A 19,661-nucleotide genomic window follows, 5' to 3' on the forward strand; every position below is an offset into this window, starting at 1 on the left:
GCCTGTGGTTCTGAGCAGAGGTCCTGAAGGGGAGCATGAGTTAGGCATGGGGGCCCAGCATGGGGGCCTGGGCAGGAGCTCATGGCAGGGAGAAGGAGCCTTGCTGCTGGGGCACACAAGGGGAAGGCAGGTGAGAGGACCATGCCCTGCTCAGGGAGTAGGTACTTGACACCAGGGAAGAAAGAAGAGGAAGGCAGAGAAAAACAGGCCAGAAAGCAGCCCAGGACCCACGGTGGGCAGCCCCTTGGCCACTCGATGCTGCAGTCAGGCCTTTCTGGGCTCCGGTGGGGATGGGATGAGGGCTGTGCATTGCAAGGCAGTGCAGGCCATTGGCAGGTGAGTTCCACCCCTTGGAGGCTGTGTTTCGTCTTCTCTGTGCCCCACACTCTGAGGAGAGACAGGCCTGGCTTCCCCAGATGCCCACTGAGGCTGCAGAGGAGCCTGACACTCCCAGAAGAAAGCAAGAGTTCCAACCACAGACAGAGCCAGGACCAAGGGGGAGAGGGGCAGAGCCAGGCAGGAACTCTGGGGTCCTTCTCCCTCAACACCAGCCACCCAGGCATCCTCTCTACCCCTGTGCAGGGCCCCCTGCTGCCTAGCTGGATTCCCCTCAGCAAGATGGGCCCTGGACCTGCCTGTGAAGGAGGTTTCCTCAGGGAGAGTGGCTGTTGTGTTGGCTCTGGGGCTCGAGCTCCTGCACAGGTGTCTTGTGAGGGCAGTTTCAGGCCTCCACCTCCTCCCCTCCCTGCAGCACCTGTCAGCCCATCTCAGCAGGCGACAAGCCCACTCAGTGACAGCTTTTCCTCACTGCCTGAAGATCCTGCTGCCCGGGCTGGCAGGTTTCCCTAGCATCCCTGCGGTGTTCATGGTGGTGAGAATGTGTGTCAGGACTGGTCATTTCTATTTTTTTTTCTGATCTGCATGACCTTTTGTGACTCAGGTTGCTTGACCCATGCACCTGCAGGCAGGTGGTCTAAAGCCCAGGGCAATTGCCAGAGCTGAGGCACCCCTGGGGGAACCAGGGACTAGTCATACATCAAAAGCTGCCACTGTACAGAAACATGGCTCCTTCTAGAGAGGGAGTTCAATGTGTGGGGACAGACCTGGTGGTGCAGGGGACAGGAGCCCTCATATATGCCTGCCACTGGGGCACGAGGGTGAGGTGGGCATCTGGTTGCTCTTGGCATCAAGTGTCCAAAGTCCAGCCCCTGTAGAGCCGGCCTTCCTCCAGGGCTCAGGCCTCTGCAGTGGGACCCATCTGCCCCCTCCTCCCACAGTCCCATGCTGGGGTCACAGCCCCTCTCCACTGTGCCCTTCTCACCTCTCTCCTTCTCATCCCGCATACTCCTTGGCATCCACAGCAACAAACAATCACAGTGGGGCAGGTGTTTACAGGAGCTGGGGGTGGAGGCGGGGGCGGAGGTGGTGGAGGTGGAGGTGGTGGTGGTGGTGATGATGGTGGTGATGGTGGCGGTGATGGTGGTTTTTCCTGCTCTGGCTCCTAAAAAAAGAAAAACAACTGTCTGCTGACAGTGCTGGCAGGGCACAGTGCTGGCCTCTCCCAGATGTGTGTCTGGGGAATGAAAGGACCAGAAAGAAACCCATACCACAGGGGAGGGTCCTTCATGTGAAAAACATGCAAACTTCTCCTAGTTGGCAGACATGGCTCTTCTCGTAAATGCCAATGACTTTGTCTCTGTCCCCTTGGTTCTCCCGTGGCTGCCCTTGTTGAAAGAGGCCTGCTCTGGGGGTTGTGCAATGGTCCCAGCATTTGCAGGTGACTGTACGCATCCACCTGGTTGCAGATGCAGCCTCCCCAAGTCCACTCTGCAGCACTGCAGAGGCCACCCTTGGCCAGGGGTGCCTGTTCCCACCCCATCCCAGGCCCAGGGCCTCCTGCCTCAGCTACTCATCACTGCCCATGGCCCCTGGGGTGGGTGCCCGACCCAGGTGAGCCACAACTTGCTCCCGGACTCCTGGCCCCTGTGCTCACTGGGCTGGTGTCCCTCCCAGCTCGGTGCCCACCAGGACTCCCCCATCCCTCAGCCCTGTAGTCCCAAGAGGCTAACCCTAGCCAGCCCATTGTCCCTGCCAGGAGACATGGATCCAGAGAGGCCAAATGGAGCCACACCTGCCTCTAGAGCCTGGGGACAGGGCCAGGTCCCTGAAACACGGGGCTCCTTTTCCAGAGCACCTCTGTCCTTAGCATCTTACAAAAGGTCCTTGACAGAGAGCCCCATTTATTCAGGACAGATCATCACAGTTGCTGAAACTGGCCACCCCAGGCTGTGAATTGGTGACAAGTCTTATGTTAAGGGGTGCAGGGAGCGGGAAGGGCATGCTGGGGACATCACTGTGAGTCCCCCATCTTCTCAGGCTCCATTCTGCCCCTCTGTCACCTTCTTCTCTGCTCAAGCAGATGGAGGTCATGGGGCGCAGCCTTCATGACACTCTTGGTGAAGGTCAGTGGGCTTCTTGGGACGTGACAATATCGAGACCAGAACTGCGACTTACCTTTTCTGGCTTCTGCACAGGTGGTGGCTCCTTGACAGTCTAGAATGTTCAAAAGAGACAAACGCAGGCTGGATGGGGGTGGGCGGGCTCTGCCTTGGCCCTGCACACAGCTGGGACCCTGGCCTGGAGCACCAGGACAGAGCACTGCGTTTGGGGTGTCACTCTGGCCACCCTGAGCCTGTGAAGTTGTACCCGGCAGGCTCCTCCTCCCGGGCCTCAGCCTCCAACGTTACCCAAGGGGAACCCCTGTACCGCCGCTGTGGGGTTCCTAGGGGTCACCCAGGCCAGGGGCCAGGTCCCTAGTGAGGCCCAGCCCCTGCAAGTGTCCTTCTCTGCCCACAGCCACATGGAGAAGACAGCGTTGGCCCCACTTCCCTTCCTTAGGGGGAGCCTGTCTGTCCCCAGGAGCCCTCCCTGAACTCCCAGCCTCATGGCTGAGTCCCAGGCTTCCTCCCCTTGCAGCTCCCTATGCAGACATGAGCCCTGTGTGTTCCCTGGGCTGAGCTCTGTCCTCTCCTCCTTCTGCTCTGTCCTCTGTCTGCAGCTCTCTGAGCTGAGTCCGTCCACCCCAGCTCCCAGCACCCCTTCCATCTTCCCTGCCCTGGGCTCCATCTCGGCTTTTGGGTCCTGCTCTGCCTTACAGGGAGCCCTTCCCACTCCTGTGGGGTGGACATTTCACCCTCAGCCATGACAGGACAGGACTGTGAGCTGCCTGTGGGTAATGGTAGCCACCATTCTTGTCCCTACCCAGCCCAGCATGGGGCCCAGGGGAAGCTGGAGCTCAGTAAAGACAGATGAAGGAATGGGGAAGGAACTAGACATGTGACTAGATCCACGCTGGTTCCTCAAGGCACAGACAGCTGGGGGTTACAGCGTCCTCCATTTGGGCCAGCAGGGCCTCATGGGGGACCCTCTCTTCCTCACTCCACACAGAGGCCACCTCCTGGCCCCTGTCCATCTGAGGCTTCCAGATGTCTGGATTGTTGAGGTAGCCTTGGTTTCAGGGGTTCTGGGGTCACTTCTCTCTAGGAGCCAGGGCAGGCCTCAACCCCATGTCCAGGGCATCCCAGGCCAGCTCTCTGTGGCCAGCCCGGGGCAGGAGGCCCTGCAGAAGCCCAGGCTTGCCAGGCTCTGGGAACATGTGGACAGGTCTGCGACTCCCTGGGCTCACGTGATGAGCTGGGAGCTGAGGGAAACTTCCCATAGGCGGGATCACGGGGCAGTCACATGTTAGAGTCCCTCAGAGGGCAGGCCCTGTGCCTGGGCCCCAGGGCTGGGCGGGCAGGGAGCACTTGCCTTCTTGCGGCACAGCCGCCAGACACAACACAGCAGCAGTGGCACAAGCAGCAGGAGCGGCACAAAATAGAGCCAGTTGCGGAAAATGCCCTGGTGGAGAAAGAGGAGCACCATGGGAGGGCCTCGGTGGCCTCTTCCCCGTGCCCACCACTTGGTGGCCCATCTGCCCACTCCTCACTCTCCCTAGCTGGCCCCGCATCCAGGTACCACAGTGGGGCCAGCGGCCAGGGCTGGGCCCCAGAGAGCTATAGACCCTTTCTCTGGCCCTGCTGAAAGTCTCTGCCCCAGAGCCCTGCCAAGAAAGTCCCGGAAGCTTCCGTGGTCTGATGATCCCACCCTCACTGCACACCTCGCCTGCAGCACAGGGCTTCTGTGAGGACCACAAAATCTACCAGTACAAAGAAAGGTGAGGGTGCAGGTGCGGGCACAGGAGCAGGGGCAGGAGACCCGGGCCCATCCTCCACAGCCTCTCTCCCAACTTCCAGGCTCTGCACTGTGGGCACATCCACGCACTGCTCTGAGCCTCAGCCTCCACACCTGTGCAAAGGGAATGAGCCGCCCTCCCTGGGGGCACTTGTGAGATTTAGAGAGCTCCAAGTTCTGGCTCAGAACCAGGGCCACATGGGGTGTAAGCAACGTGAACACTTCTCTGGGTGTTCTTCACAATAAAGGAATCTTGGGCAGCATCCGTGGGAAGGCAGGCTGCTCAGGCCTTCCTCATATCCAGAGCTCTACTTAAGAGAAGGCTGGAGAGGGGAGGGGAGGGGAGGGGAGGAGAGGGGAGGGGAGGGGAGGAGAGGGGAGGGGAGAGGAGGGGAGGGAAGGGACAGGGGCCTGTGCTGGGAACCCGGCTGGCTGAAGGAGAGGAACCACTGAGGCTGAGCATGAAGGCTGCTGGTGAGGTGGGAGCCTCATGGCTGCTCTTGATGTGCCTGTCACAGTCGGGCCGTCAGTGGGTAGATTCCTGATGGGGAATGCGTGCAATCAGCCTGCAGATCCATGCGTGGATGTGCAGGGACAGGCAAGGGTAGACCCAGAGGGAAGACTCTCAACACTGGTGTGTCCTCACAAATGAGACTGGGTACAAGGCAGTGGAGTGGGCTCAGGCCTCCCGCCCGTCCCTCCAGCACATCCTCTTGCCTATGCGGCCCTGGGCCAAACTGCCCAAAGACATGGAGCTCTGAAGAGCAGGCACCTGGGGCACAGCACCTCCATTCCCAGGGGCCTCTTAGAGCTGAGATCGGGTCCGAGTACCTGAGAGCCTCCCCTTCAGCAGCAGGAGGGGACATACTGCAGGGCTTGGCGAGGGAGCAGAGAGGGACATCTCAGGGGCCTGAGCAAGGAGGAGAGGCAGAAAGGGGGCTGAAGGCATCTGGGAAATGACAGCAAGTGACCATCAGGCAGGCTCGGGGGCCAGGGTCATGAGCAAGTTCAGGACAAGATCAGCAGCTGGGGCACCAGTTCAGCAGCACACACACACCCTGACGGCAGTGTGTGGAATCCTCCAGAGCTCCTGGGCCTGAGGTCCTGGCCTAGAGGTGCTGGACTCTGGCTCCTGGCAGACAGCCTCCCAGCCTCACCCACCTGCACCATCTGGAAGCCGGGTTGGAGCAGCCTCAGGTGCCTGCTGCACGCGCTACTTTCTGGGACTACCTGGGAACTGTCTGCCCTTTCTGTGCTCCTTCTAGTGCAGAGGCTCTGGACAGTCCTCATACGTGTTTGCAGCCCCATGCTGGTACTCACGCATGTGGTGCTGGTGATGTTGACATTGCTCTTGAAGAATGTTTTGCCTTTGTTCAAGCTGACTTCAATAGAGTACTCCCTAAAGCATAGAAAATGCAGATGGTGAGAGCCAGTCCAGAGAGATGCAGTTCTTGCCCTTGGACAGCATGGGTAATGAGAGGTCATTCCTCAAACACTTGCAGGTAAACTCAGCAATGATGACCAAAGGGTAAGTGGGTCAGGCAGTCAGGGGCCCTGCATGGGGTCTCATGCCATTGTGACCATGTCCTAAATGACCAGGGACCGCTGCTTGGTGTTACCATCCCAGCTCTTCTGTATTTACAGAGTCTGTTGGCTTAACTCTGAGAGGCAACCTGGAGCAAAGGTACCATTCCTCGGGCAATCATCTCCTGCATCCTGCCTTCCTCAAAGACCCTAGGATGCTGCAGATCCCTGAATACCTTGGGGGCCACTATTAAGGGATGTGGGGAGGAGGGTGCTCTTTGCCCAGCCACAGACATGTGCTGTCCCAGCAGAGTGGTGGGGGGCATCCACATTCTGTACACCTCAAGGTGCCCAACCCTGACTCCCTGGTCTCTTGCCCTCTAGGGCCTCCTGCCAGGGGCACTTACTCTCCAGGTTTTTCTAGTTTTGGCCCAGGGCAATTCATGGAATTATTGTCGATACTGGTTGGCTTTTCATCTAAAAGAAAATGACATGAGAAGAATGTCAATGCACCTGTCTGTCCACTGTTCCTCCCCATGTCTGTCCTCAGCATGCAGGGCTGACCCTGTGGCCCAGGACCCGCATGTGGGCTCTGCCTTCCTATTGCACAGACCCCTGCAAGCACCCGCCACACCCAGGCCCTGTGCAGTGCTCTGTTGTGTAACAGGAACAGGCAGGCAGAGTCCCTGCTCTCAAGGACTCACCTTTAGGGATTGCACGGGACACAGAAAGCAAAATAAAAAAAGGACAAAACAGATGACAGAGAGTGCATTGTGCTGTGACGTCCATGACCAGAGGAGGTGAGGGGACCAGAGGGGCAGGGACAGCTGCTTCATTATGCGTGACTTTTCCTATCTTGTAGAGCCACAGTTTCTGGTCTAGAGGAACATGAAATAATGCAAGGCCAGGGATTTGCTTCAAAATACTCTGTGGTAAGTGTTCCAAGGAAAGCAGGTGGGGGCAGGTTGAGAATTATTGAAAGTAGGTGATGGCTTCTTTAAGTTCATTGCACAATTCTTGTTATTTTGTATAGTGTTGTAAACTTCCATGAATAATAAATTATCTCTGAAGAGGTGACATTCCAGCTGAGATTAAGAAGATGAGGAGCCAGCCAGGCAAAGATCACAGGCAAATGTGCTTGGGGCTGAGAGAGTGGCATGTGCCAATGCTCTGGGCAGTGACTCGCTAACCTTGTCAAGGAGGGAAAGAGGTGACCCAGGACAGGGGGCGGGCCTCATGGGCCCTGGAAAGGGGTTGGGGTTTTATTTCTTGTGCAGTGAATCTGTCCAGGTTGGGCAGATCCAGGATGTAATTTGCACATGGAGGCAACAGGACTTGCTGGTGGGATGGATGTGAAGAGGAAGCTCAGAGGAGTCAAAGATGACATTTGAGTGTTTGACCAGAACAACTGGGTGGACAGCAACACCATTTACCAAGATGGGGAGGCCTGAGGAGGGGACTGGGTTTTTTTTTCAAGTCTGTAATTTTGTTTCCCAATTTTTATGTATTTATGTATTTATTTATTCATTTTTTGTGGGAGCGTGGTGGGCTCAGGAGAGTTCCGTAACATGTAGACATAGAACCTTCTCATCCTGAGGCCACACCCTTTTCATGTCTCCTGAAGTGTGGGGGAGGGCGTGGGCCCTGCTGCATCTGCCTGCTGGCCTGGCTCCAGCTCTCTACCCACTGGGCTTGGCTGCCAGGACCCCGGCTTCCCAGGGCCAGCAACTGCCTGGCCAACCTAGGACTGCCAGAACCTGTGGTATCAATGTTTTTGCCAAGGATGATTTCAAAACAATTATGGCATCCTCCTCATTTTCCTTCAAAAGCCTTTCTCTGCTTTTTTTTTCACCTCCCTAAATATGTACATAGTTTACTCTGGCATGTGTTTTCCATTGCAATGTCCTGTTCCTGAATAAATAGCATTTCTGTTTAGAGACACTCTCTCTGTTTATTTCAGTTGTCAAAAATTGCATCCAGGTGCTTCCAGAAGCCAGAACCAGGCTCTACCCCTGCTGCCCTACAGGGACAGATGCAGGACAGAGGGAAGTCTCTCCCTGACCTGCACCTCTAGGCTGGCATCAGCCGCCAAGGAAGGCACGCTGCCATCTAGTGGGGGGTTCCGGGGGGCCGTGTTCATTGGTGGCCAACACTCCAGGGACATTTTCCGGGGATATCTTCCTAATAGTGAAAATAGGTTTAAAGGTTGTTCTCAATTATTTTTTTTTAAAAAAGGCTTCCTTTTACTCCTGGATAAGCCATCAACCAGGAGCAGAATGGCCATCTACGCAGATGCTCAAAGCTGTGGCATGGGCTGCCCACTGTGAGACGTCGGTGCTGGCCTGTGTATGGAGAGGTAGATGGTAACCTCCAGGGGGTGGGAAGCCAGTACACCCAAAGGCCCACAGAGGAGGCAGCTGAATGCCCTTCATGGAGGTAGGCTGGGTACCCCCTTTCCCAGGAGCTGCCACCACAGGGAGGCAGAAGGCCCTGGTAGGGCAGGCAGATCACCTGGGTCTGCTTTCCTGCCCTGCAACATGAACTGTATGGCCCTGGGCAGGCTCTTCTATCATGCTTCTCTCTAGTTCTCCATCCATACGGGAAAGTTGTCAGAACTGAAATGAAGTCATTTGTGTTAAAAAATAAAATAAATCCATGACAAATAGGGCTAAGAAAGGCTACAAAGAGATGGTTTTATGCCTATATGCCTGGTAACAAAAATATCACAAAAGACTTTGCAAAAACCACAACCTTGCACAAAAGCCACTGCAGACTTAACACAAAAAAAAACTTCCACGGGAACATGTGCCCAAGAACTGCCTGTCCAGCCTTGGACTAGTGTCACCCTTGTTACTGATCTTTTTAGGCAAGAGTAACAGTCTCAAAACAATTCCTTAATCTTCATTTCTCCTTTAAAAGCCTTTGTCTTCTTTTACCTCCCTGATTATGCACATTACTATGGCACACATATTCCCAGTGCCGGGCACTGTTCCTGAAAAGATACTGTTTTCTTTTAGAGAGAAACTCTCTGTTGTTCTGGTTGACACATACAAAAAATTTCTGTAAGGCTGCTTTGAGGATTCAGGGCAATAGTGTGCATAAGGCACTTGGCATGATATCTGATATAAGTGCTCAGTAAGCATTAGCTTTCCTTAGAAAGGGGCTGCTCAGTCCCTAAGACACTTCCAAGAAAGTATAACCCAATGAAAACTGAATTCCCTGAGACCATCCACACAATGCTGATGAGTGGGAATGTGGGGATGACAGGCCCAGCCCCTTCCTATGTACTCATGGAAAGGAGGAAAATGGTCAAGAAGCCTCTCGGGGGAAGAGAAGTCATCCTGGGATTACCACATGGTCCTGGAATTAGATGTCAGTGAACATACTATCATCAGATCAAATGAATGTATCAAGGGGCCACCTGGGAAGATCAAGGAGGGTGCAAAACTCCAACTGCACCCCAGGCTTTCAGTGGGGAAGAGCACACCCCACCCCCAGCACCCAGGGCGCAGTGTCTGCCTGGACTATGTGCTTCCTCAGGCGATTCCACCATCACAGAGGTCCCCTGATGCCTAACTATTGCCAAATAATAGGAGATTTAAAAAAATACTATAGCCCTTCTATGAACCAACTGCTCTACACATGTGATTTTGCTTACTTAGGTGTAACTGTGGCTGACTGTCTATAACATGAAAATCCACACCCAAAATTCTTCAAAATCTGACATTTCTTGAGCACCAACATGAAGTTCAAAAGAAATGCTCATTAGAGAATTTCAGACTTCAAATTTGCGGTTTGGGATGCCGAAACATCAGTATACTGCACACATTCCAAAACCTGAAAAAATCTAAAAACTAAAATATCTGTGGTCCCAAGCACTTCAGTTAAAGGATACACAACCAGCACCATATTGGCTCCACGTTAAATTGAGAAAATAGAGGCTCAGAGTAGAACACTCATCTGGTCAAGTTGACACAGGCAATGTGTGCCTGAGCCAGGATTCCAGGGCCCAGGCCTACAGGCTGGCATCCTCCCTCAGTGCAAGGTAAACATACCCCTCTGGGCAAGCTGCAGGTGCACCTGGCCAGGCAGGCTCAGACCTCCGGGGCTGCCACCATTTCCCAGAAGTAGCCTTGTGGGCTTTGGGTCCTGGGCTCTCAAGGGAAGGGGAAACTGAGGCTAAGGTGGTCAGATGCAGCTGTGATCACAGACCCAGTCCTAAACCCAGCCTCACTGAGCAGAAAGCCCTGATGTAAGATGCTCTTGAGGCACAGGTGGAATTGTTACTTCCCCACTTGGCAGATGAAGGGAGGGGCGGCGGCCTTCCCAGTGCCTCCTTCCACTTGTCTTCATGGCCTCTAACACCACAGGGTCCCCAGGGAATGGTTGGCAAGGGCTGGGAGGCATGGTTGGCAAGGGCTGGGAGGCTTGGCTGGCTGTGGGGAAAGGCAGCATTGTGTGGGAAATACGTGACTCAGAGGCACCGAGGAGACAACTTACCAATGATAGTGCTTTCATTGAAGATAAATCTGCAAATAACTTCATCCTGTTTCTTTAGATTCTGAAAGCCATTTCCATGAATAATCACATGGCAGGGTTCTGCAAGGAAAACATTCAAAAGGATGAGTGAGGAAGAGTAGGGGGCTGCCTCCCCTCTGACCTCCCTGTTCCTGGAGATCCACTCCCAAAACTGAATTCGCAGAGGCTCCTGTAAGGAAAGAGCTGTGTCTGAACCAACATCTATGTGTCCACTGGGTCAAATCTTCATCTGGTGTCACTGAAGGTCCAGGAGGAAGCATCTGGGCCTTGAACACTCAAGGGCCCTCTCCCTACCATTCCTGAACCAACACACTCAGGAAAGGCCTTGGTCCTTGCACAGGGCAGACTCAGAGTGGTATTCCTGCCCTGAAATTTGTGGTGCTCCCTCGGCCCCAGGTGTGCAGGCCGTGCAGTCAGCCAGGCCCTCCCTGATGTGAGGTGTAAGCGGAGCCATAATGCTGCCTGAAGACACCATGTCTCATGCCTCAGCTGGGCACCCAGGCCTGGATGCCTCCTTCAGGGCTGCTGAACACTCGGGGTCTCTCCTCCCTGTCTTTCTGTGTGCCTCTGGCAGGCGGGACACCAACAGCAGCAGGGCCAGGACTCTGGTGGGGCAGGCGAGCCACCTAGAACCCTGCTCAAGGGAATCTATCACAGAAGTCCTGTTTTAGCTGCAATTCCAGAGACCTACAGGTGATTCCTCATCTCCTGCTCTTCCTGATCCAGCAAGGACCACGGGCACCCACCCTGAGGCTCAGGGAGTGTGTCCTTCCACCATTGTGGCTCCTGCCCTGACCCAAAGACCACAGAGGACACAGGGCAGGTGGAGCTGGCCCCAGGAGCCAGCGGGGGTTCCCGCAGGTCTGCAGCTGCCAAGGGCATTGGCCTCCACCCCTGCCTCCTGGCCCTGGCCCCGCGCATTCCAATCCCTGCTGATGCCTGGGGTGCCCCCGGTCCATGCACCCAAGGAAAGCTTCCTCTGAACCCTGCTTCCTGCCTTCCTGCAGTGTCACACCTTCAAGGCGGACTGTGGGTGAAGTTGGCCTGCTGACATGCTTTCTGAGGCTTTCAAAATGGGAGCCTACAGTTAAAAGCCTGAACATTAACCACAAATATCTAGATTTCCAGCTTTCTTGGAAAATGGGAAATGCAGGCCTTAGTGAGTTTGTGTTTCTCCATGTCAGCTCCTGGCTGGGACCTAGGGAACCATGCTCCTCAGATGAAGAGCTCCGAGGCCCACCTCACTCCAAGGCCCTCAATGCTGACTGCTGACATCAGCCAGCTGGGCCTGGCCTGCTCTTCCTGCTCAAGGTGCCAGCCTGGCTCTCGTAGGCACACACTTGATGGATACTATGCTGCCCTTGGAAGAGCCTGGGCCTGGTGGGGGCACTGAGGCTGTGAGAGACAGCAGGAAATGCCAACTTGGTGCCCTGTTCTGAGCAACTAGACATGGGCCCCTCAGGGCAAGCCTGGGGTCCTATCCCACAGCTAAGGCTGACAGAAGCTGCTTCCAAATCTGATGCTGCCAGGCAACTACTTCCCCACTCAGGCTTCCAAAAAGCCCTGGCCAGCCGGACACTAGGCTCAGTGTGTGCCCGGGAGGGAGCAACTGGGCCTGTGGCCTGTGCCCCTTGGTCAGCCCAACTTGGCCACTCTAAGCAGGGCTGAGGGCTGCCCCAAAGCTCCATGGACAGGGTAATTGCAAATTACATTCTGGGCTGTGTTAGGACTATGTATTGCAAGCAAGCATTTATTTTCAAGGTGGATGGATGAAGAGAGAGAGAGAGAGAGGGAGAGATAAAGGAACACGGCCAAACATTCATTGTAAAATCCCAGTGGTAGATATAGGTGTGTTTGTGTTCATTGTACAATCCTTTCCACTCACCTACAGGTTTGAAAATTTCAACAATAAAAGGGTGGAAGAAAACTAAAGAACTAAATAAGAAAACTATGCTTAGACATAGACAACCAGAAGTCATGATATATCCTGGGTGATAAGTGACTGATGAGAGGGACAGACCAAGCCCTTGGGCTTCAGGGAGTCAGAGGGGCTGGTCATCAGGGAAGGCTTCCAGGGTGAGGTGCCCTTTGAACAAGGCTGTGAAGGACAGGTGGGCTCGGCCCTCCAAGGTGAGGCAAGGCTTGCAGAGTGCTTATGCTCCACCTGGTCCCACCTCTGCACAGGGTGCCCAGAACAGGGAGTGGCCCCTGGAGGGCCTGGGGGTCCTGCTAAGAGCCTCAGACACCTGCCAGGCTGGAGAGGGAGGTGCCTGTCAAAACCCTCCAACCATGTGTGGGGGATGGCCTCAGGATGGGCCTGGAGCAGTGAGGCCACCAGAGGCCTCTCCCAGGCTGGATAGGAGGCCCAGGGCTAAACAGGGGGAGTCTGGGCTGCGTGTCTCCCTCCCTGGCCTCCTTCCTGGGTTCCCTGGAGTCCTCCTGGCTTCTCGGTGGCAGCCTGCTGAGAGGGCTCATTCTGTTGCATTTGGGTTTCAGGCTCCTGCCTTGGCCTTTCCCTCCTGTGACTGTCACCCTCCACGTGGGGCAGCTTTGCCCAAGTCAGCCGACAGCTGACAGGTCAGGGCTGTGACTGCCGGGCCATGTGAGCAGAGGCAGAAGGCCGAGCTGGTGGGCAGAGGGGACCTGCCACCTCGACTCAGCTGCCTCCAGGGAGGAGTGACGACTCATATCCTCACCTGGGGTTGACAGGGCTACTCAGATGCCACAGCCTGTGCGTGTCCAGGGGACATCATCAGAGGAGCACAGCTGTCACACTGGCTGCACAGCTGAGCGGCTTTAAATCAGGAGCAACAGAAAGAGACCCCGAGGGGGAGGAGAGCTCTCTCTACTCCACCTCTACCCTCAGCTCTGCATGGCGGAGAGGCGGGGTCGGGGACAGAGCCCAGGACCAATCATGGAAGTGTCAGCGCAGCTCCTGTTTCAGGGACCTGCCAGCTCCCAGCCCTGTGCTAGTCCCCGCACAGCCCAGTGCCTTGGGACTCACGACAGGCCTGACAGCGTCTTTTCTGTTCATGGGAGGCACTTCTGGAGCTCACTGACATTGGACAATTTGCTCCTGGTCGTGTGCCCATGGAGAGCAGAGCTCAGACATGGATGGTGTGTCTGTCCCCAAAGCCTACTGCCAGGGCACCCTGCAGTGAGGAACAGGGAGGCCAGAGCCCAGCTGCTGGAGGCCTCATGGTCTTGCTAAAGGCCTCGTAATGTCCTCTCATGATGAAGGGAGGACACCCAGGGCTCCCTTCATCTCCAGCAGCCGCAGTTGTGCAACTGCTGGCCATGCAGATCCCCAGCCTACACAGAAAGAGCTCAGGACAGACAGAGGCATCACAGAGGCCCACACAGGGCTGTCACAACCCATACTGGGACCCCGGCTGACAAGAGGGCATCCTCACTACGTCCCAGACAGCATGGATAGGCACTGCGATTGATCCTGTGGGAATGAGGTGAGCCGAGGGTGTTTGTGTGGATGTCTTTGTTGGGCTATGGAGGTTTCCTTCTGCTCATAGGGTGCTGTGGGATGTTGACGCCCCCACTTCTTGTTCTTCATCCCCTGAGATAACCGCTTGGTTCCTGTTTCCCGTTTTGTTTATGTGGTAAATTACACAGATATTTCAGCTCTTGCACCTGCCTGGCCTTCCTGGGAGGAGCCCTGGCTGCTCCTGGCCCATGGTGTGGGTTAGCTGCTGCTCCATGCCATTTGCTGGTGTTTCCCTGAGAGCTTCTCATACGTCTTTTCTTGCTTTAGAGTTAAACTTACCGTTGTGAGGTTACAACACACTAATTGTACACAGGTACTCACACCACCTCCCCCACATATTCCCCCCACACCAATAGACACTCACATTCACACCCATGTGGGTCACATGTCCACTCCCACCGACCCATGCACACTGGACCACAAACACACTCAACCCACCCCATACCACACACATCACACCACACACCACACACCTGAAGCACACACACCCACACACCACACACACACATAAATAGCAGACACACAAACACCAAAAATACCAAAGACACACCACACGTCCCATACACACACCACACACATCAGCAACACACTCCCAACTCCCCATACGACACAAACACACACTGGACACCACATACCTGCACACCAGATATCCTTCCCACACACCAGCAGCCTTCCACACACCAGGCAACCTTCCCACACACTCCCACAAGACCCCCACTCATGCCACACACACACACTGCACATACACCACACACACGCATGCATATATGTCCCTACATACACTCACACCCCCACATACATATTACACAGCACTTCAGCTCCCACACAACATACACCCCACAATACAACATACACAGATGCATCACTCATGCATACCCCACACACACCACACTCACAGCACATATAACACATCCTGCACAATCACACACACACATTTCCACAGCACACAGACCACATATTACCCTCTCCTGCAGACTTCACACACGTCAAGCCTCCCACAGCACAACTTCCCACACATACTACACATACTGCACCCACACACACCAAACACAAACACACCACATACACACACCACACTCACACACTCCCTACACACATCCTCCCCCACACATACCAAACAAATGCACACACTCCATACACACATGCACTCGTGCACACCACCCTTTGGCTACCCCAGGGCCTCTGTAGCTCTCACCTCCTACACACTCAGAGGAAGGCTCCACTGATGTCACATCAAGACAGACCTTTGATGTGAGCTGGAACACAGGAGGGGTGGGGCGGGGCAGGGAGAGTGAGCTTCCGGCCACAGGATCCAGGTCCCCAGCCCCTCACCTCCGCCCACTCACGGCATCAATGGTGCTTCTCAGAGCCTTGAAGCCATTCTCCACTGCAAACACGTGGCCAGGGCTGTCTGCAATTGCTGTTATCTACAGAGAGCAGAGCTGGCTTGGACTCCCTGCCAGGAGGTGAGGATGCAGCAGACCCCCGGCCCAGGAGACAGTGTCTTGCCCCCATGCTTTGGGGGCAGCAGAATGTCAGGCTCTGAATGTCGCAGCCTTCTCCAGCCAGCAGCCCACTCTTGGTGAGTGGGGAGCTCTTCCACCCTCCCCTCTGGCATGGTGGGATTTATACAACACGCTGTCAATCACTTCTGCAGTGGCCATGGGTTGGCCCAACTCACTTGGGGCAGCTTAGACAACCGTCCTCGGGGTGGCCCTGGATGGTTGGCTCGAAAATGGCCACTAGGTTCGAAAGTGGCGCCTGGTTACCTGTTTGGAATTACCTGGTCCAGATTATAATCAGCCACACCCAGGGTGTAAACGTTGGCCCCCAGTTTCCGAGCATTTTGAGCCTAAGGGAAAGAAGGCATTGCATATTGGTCATCAAAATACATGGAGCAAAATGCTGGTAAGTATGAACTGGACTCACTTCTCTGAGAGTGTCCTTAAATGCATGTGCCACCAGTTCTCCATCGGTCATAGCAATAATCATGCTGGGAACCTTGTCTGTAGAAGAAGCAAACAGTGGCCTGCTCAGCAAAGGCACCAGAAGTGACCTCCAGAAGCTCCAGAACCCCTGCAGATGGCTGGGCCCACAGCGCTGCCCACTCCAGGGCATGGCCAGGTGCCCCCACCTCATCCTCCAGAAGAGAGGCTGCCAAGACCCAAGCACCTGCCACCCAGAGACCCCCTAGAGTGAGGGAGGTCTCAGCCCAGCACCCATTTTACAGAGGAGGGACTGAGAGGGGCAGGGTCTTTCCCACCAGGCTGCCTGAACCCTCACCCACTAGCAGCCTGCACCACCTCTGCCTGAGGGCAGCTCCAGCCAGGACTCCACAACCACAGGCCTGTCCCACGGGCAGGGGGAGGAGCTGCTGGGCCCTCCTGTAACAGACAGGCTCAGGGAGGCTCCCAGGGGGCCGGGTCTTGCTGTGAGCAGAGCCTGCATGCAGCCCTGTCGGCATCTCTGGGCCCAGGAGTTCAGGACTCCAGGTCAGTGGCTGGCACCTGGGCAGGGGACCCCACAGCCACCTCAATGCCTTTCCTCTCCAGCCCTGCCTTTTCCTGACAAGAGCTGCAGCGACACAGTGGGGAGGGAAGTTGGGGGCCCTGGACAGCCTTCTGTACCATATGAGACAGGGTCAGGGGATGCAAGTCACTCGGAGGGGAGACATGGAAGGGAGGAGGAAGACTAAGGTGTGTGCAAGGGGGCAAACCCCTTGGCTCTTCTCTTTTCCTTTTCACACAGCCCAGCTGGAGGGCAAGCACCTCAGGGTTATGAGCACCAGAACTGCACACTCAGGATCCCACGCAGTTCTCAGAACTCCATGGGGCAGGGGCTTACTATGCTCATTGCACCAGAGAGGGACCTGGAGCTCAGAGCAGGTGAGCAACTTGCTCCAAGAGGCAGGGCAGGTGTGGCCTTGCAGAATCTGCATACAGAGCTCTCTGAGGCTCACGCCCAGCTCTGTTCCCCCTACAGGGCCACCAGGGGGATGGCAGGTGCTTACTTCCAGAGCTGAAACTTTCGATCTGTTGAATTGCCTGGAAGAAAAAGAAGAAATATTGAGCCTGGACAGTGAGATGATCCCACTGATGCTCTAAGATTTTGTAGGTTAGTGTTAGGGTTAGTGTTAGTGTTAGGGTTAGGAGATCAAGGGGTCTATACCTTTCTAAATCCTGCCTGCATGAATGTGTGTCCGTCAGGCACAATTTTCTGAAGCTGGTCAAGACCGTTTTTTATTCTATTCCTGAAAAAAATTAAAAAAGGTGGTTGACCTGGAAAGACATTGACTGTTAAAAATCAGCTCCCAAGCTCTCTGGGAGCCACTGTTCTTTGTGCAAGGCCTCCTGGATGAAGGAGGGGGCCAGGCAAGGGCTTTGTCCTACTCATTCCTCATTGTGATTTTGACCAGAGATTTCAAGCCCTTCTGAGCTCATCCCAGTTACAGAGAATGCAGGCCTGGGGAACTTCACCAGGGCCCTGCTTGGACCATCTCTGGTGACAGTGGGAGCTTCCTATGGATGAGCAACTGTGAGTCAGGAACTGCAATGGGGCAGAGATTCCTAACCCTAACCCTAACCCTGAACCAGGGATGGGCAACTGAGAGTCAGCCACTGACAATGGGGTTGACATTCCTAACTCTAACTCTAATCCAAATTCTAACCCTAACAAGGACGCTCTTGTGTTGAGAACTCCGTCCTTTAACAGGTAGGGCTGCATTTGGGAAAAGTCATCCTACTAAGCCACCAGCCCTGCACCCAGCCCGACGGCCCCAGACCCCTGACCCTGACTCAGTTTCCTGCTCTATCTTTACCCTGATACAGGAAGTAGCAAATCTGCTTAGAGTGCCTGGCCTCCTTGACTTTCTGTGCCCCTGAAACAAAAAGACCAAAGGCTGGAGAGGCAGCCCCGATGGCTGTGCATGCAGGGGCTGAACACTGATCTGTGGACTGGCTGGGGCATGTGGCCTGTCAGCTGCTGTTAAAGCAGACAGAATGGGCTGGGGCAGACAGGACTGGCTCTGGTGGCAGGACTGGGACAGGCCGGGGACTTAGGGTCAGGCTAATCCAATGTGACAGGCTGAGCCTGCACAGCAAAGCTGGGCAGAGCATGGACCCTGAAGGATGGCTTCCCACTGTGGGCAGAGTCCCTGCCATGGCTGGAGCTCTGAGAGCCCTGCCCTGCCCAGCCCAGGAGGGGAGGAGGCCAGAGCCATCCATACCCAGAAGAGGCCACGGCCTGGCCTTTCTCTGGCCATGCCCAAACCCCGCTCCCCGTCTGGGTCACTCGCCACAGTCCTCCCCCATAGACTTGCTTTTTACCACCTCACACCCACCCAGTGTCTCTGACAAACCCACAGCGCAGGGCACACAGACTCAAGCTCCTCTACCCTGTATTCCCTCGAAGCTGCAAGTGGGGCCCAGTCCCCCATCCAGTCCTCAGTGTCCTCACCTCTCTTCTGTGCTTCATCTCCTCTGGGCCCAGTTCCGGGCATGTGCATTGGAAGTGCCCTCACCTCCGGCCAAACAGGAACTCTGCTGTGCCCCCTGCTGGGCCTGGGCTCCAGCCGCCTGAGCTTGTTCCTCCTGCCTCCCTCCACTTTCCCAGCCTGCCCTGGAGCTCAGAACCCCACCCAGGGGCTCCCCAGTCTGGGCCTGCCAGCATCCCCCCACTAAAGCACCTCTACTCCCACCACCAGCTTTGACCCTGTCTCCCTCCCGCACTGGTCAGGGCAGGGGGAACAGGCACAGAGCAGCAGCCAGCACAGGTGTGTGTTCACAGGACACCCCCGCCCCGCCAGCCCCTGCACCCCGGGAATCCTCACAGCCACCTCCCAGGGAAGGAGGCAGGGCAGAGAGAGTGCAGGGGAGCGTGCAGTGGGGGAGGCTGAGAACTTCTGGAGCACAGGGGCCTGCAGGTAACCTTGCAGCCATGTGTAGGAGGATGCAGGGGAGCTGGGGCTAAGGTCAGGTGGGTACTGTGAGTTGCCCGGACTGGCCTGCCCTTTGTGCTGTCAGGCTCCCAACCAAGGTCTCCGGGAGCCCCTCAGCTCCCTGGAGCTCCCTCTGGCCAAGCTCACCAGGCCTCCCTTTGGGGCTCAAAGCAGCACTCACTTGTCTGAGGTGAGTGGCAAGACAGTCTCGCCATCCGTGGAGTAGGTGATGAAGCACATCCGAATATTTGGGCTGTGAAGGAATCATGTGCCGGTGAGAAGCCAGAAGAATGGGCTCAGAAGCCAGGGTGGTGAGGTCAATTCCCCACCTCCCACCCCAACTCTTTCCCTTTGGAGCCCCTTGCTGGACACAAGGAGGTGAGATAAATGTAGTGAAGGACTCTGAGGCCTGTGGAGACAAGGGCTCCATAGAAGAGAGAGTCAGGATGGCAACTCACTGCATTCCCACACTCCCAACACCCCAAAGACACTTGCACACACACACGCACACACACAGGCACACACTCACACACACGCACACACATGCACACACATGCACACACACACACACAGGCACACACACAGGTGCACACACACCACACAAACACCCACACACATGCATACTCACCTGTACACACACACACACGCCCATACACATGCACCCACACATGCACCCACTCACACACATGCACACACTCACACACACAGGCACACTCACATGCACACACACGCACACACACACACAGGCACACACACGCACACACTCTCTCACACACACAGGCACAGGCACACACATAGGCACACGCCCCCACACACACACATGCATACACACTCACACACGCACACAGTCACACACATATGCACCCACAAACATGCACCCACACATGCACACACTCATATGAACACACACACATGGCACCCACACTCAGG

The 19,661-nt window shown here is 55.6% G+C and overlaps 1 protein-coding gene across 4 annotated transcripts in view; it reads right to left on the reverse strand.

Annotated features, from left to right (window-relative positions):
- The window catches only part of ANTXRL (ANTXR like), a 45,168-nt gene that overhangs the window by 17,042 nt on the left and 8,465 nt on the right, over positions 1–19,661 (reverse strand). For all 4 annotated transcript variants that reach the window (XM_054436275.2, XM_054436273.2, XM_054436272.2 and 1 more), the window contains 13 exons: positions 18,913–18,984; positions 16,964–17,045; positions 16,806–16,839; positions 15,725–15,801; positions 15,579–15,647; positions 15,142–15,222; positions 14,991–15,051; positions 10,258–10,356; positions 6,165–6,234; positions 5,554–5,632; positions 3,811–3,900; positions 2,515–2,553; positions 1,322–1,501 (listed from right to left, as the gene is read on the reverse strand). In XM_054436275.2, the coding sequence (XP_054292250.1) occupies positions 1,322–1,501; positions 2,515–2,553; positions 3,811–3,900; positions 5,554–5,632; positions 6,165–6,234; positions 10,258–10,356; positions 14,991–15,051; positions 15,142–15,222; positions 15,579–15,647; positions 15,725–15,801; positions 16,806–16,839; positions 16,964–17,045; positions 18,913–18,984 (1,033 nt within the window). The remainder of the gene's footprint in view (positions 1–1,321; positions 1,502–2,514; positions 2,554–3,810; positions 3,901–5,553; positions 5,633–6,164; positions 6,235–10,257; positions 10,357–14,990; positions 15,052–15,141; positions 15,223–15,578; positions 15,648–15,724; positions 15,802–16,805; positions 16,840–16,963; positions 17,046–18,912; positions 18,985–19,661) is intronic.

This window comes from Pongo pygmaeus, chromosome 8, assembly GCF_028885625.2.
Source record: "Pongo pygmaeus isolate AG05252 chromosome 8, NHGRI_mPonPyg2-v2.0_pri, whole genome shotgun sequence".
NCBI classification, from domain to species: Eukaryota; Metazoa; Chordata; class Mammalia; order Primates; family Hominidae; genus Pongo; species Pongo pygmaeus.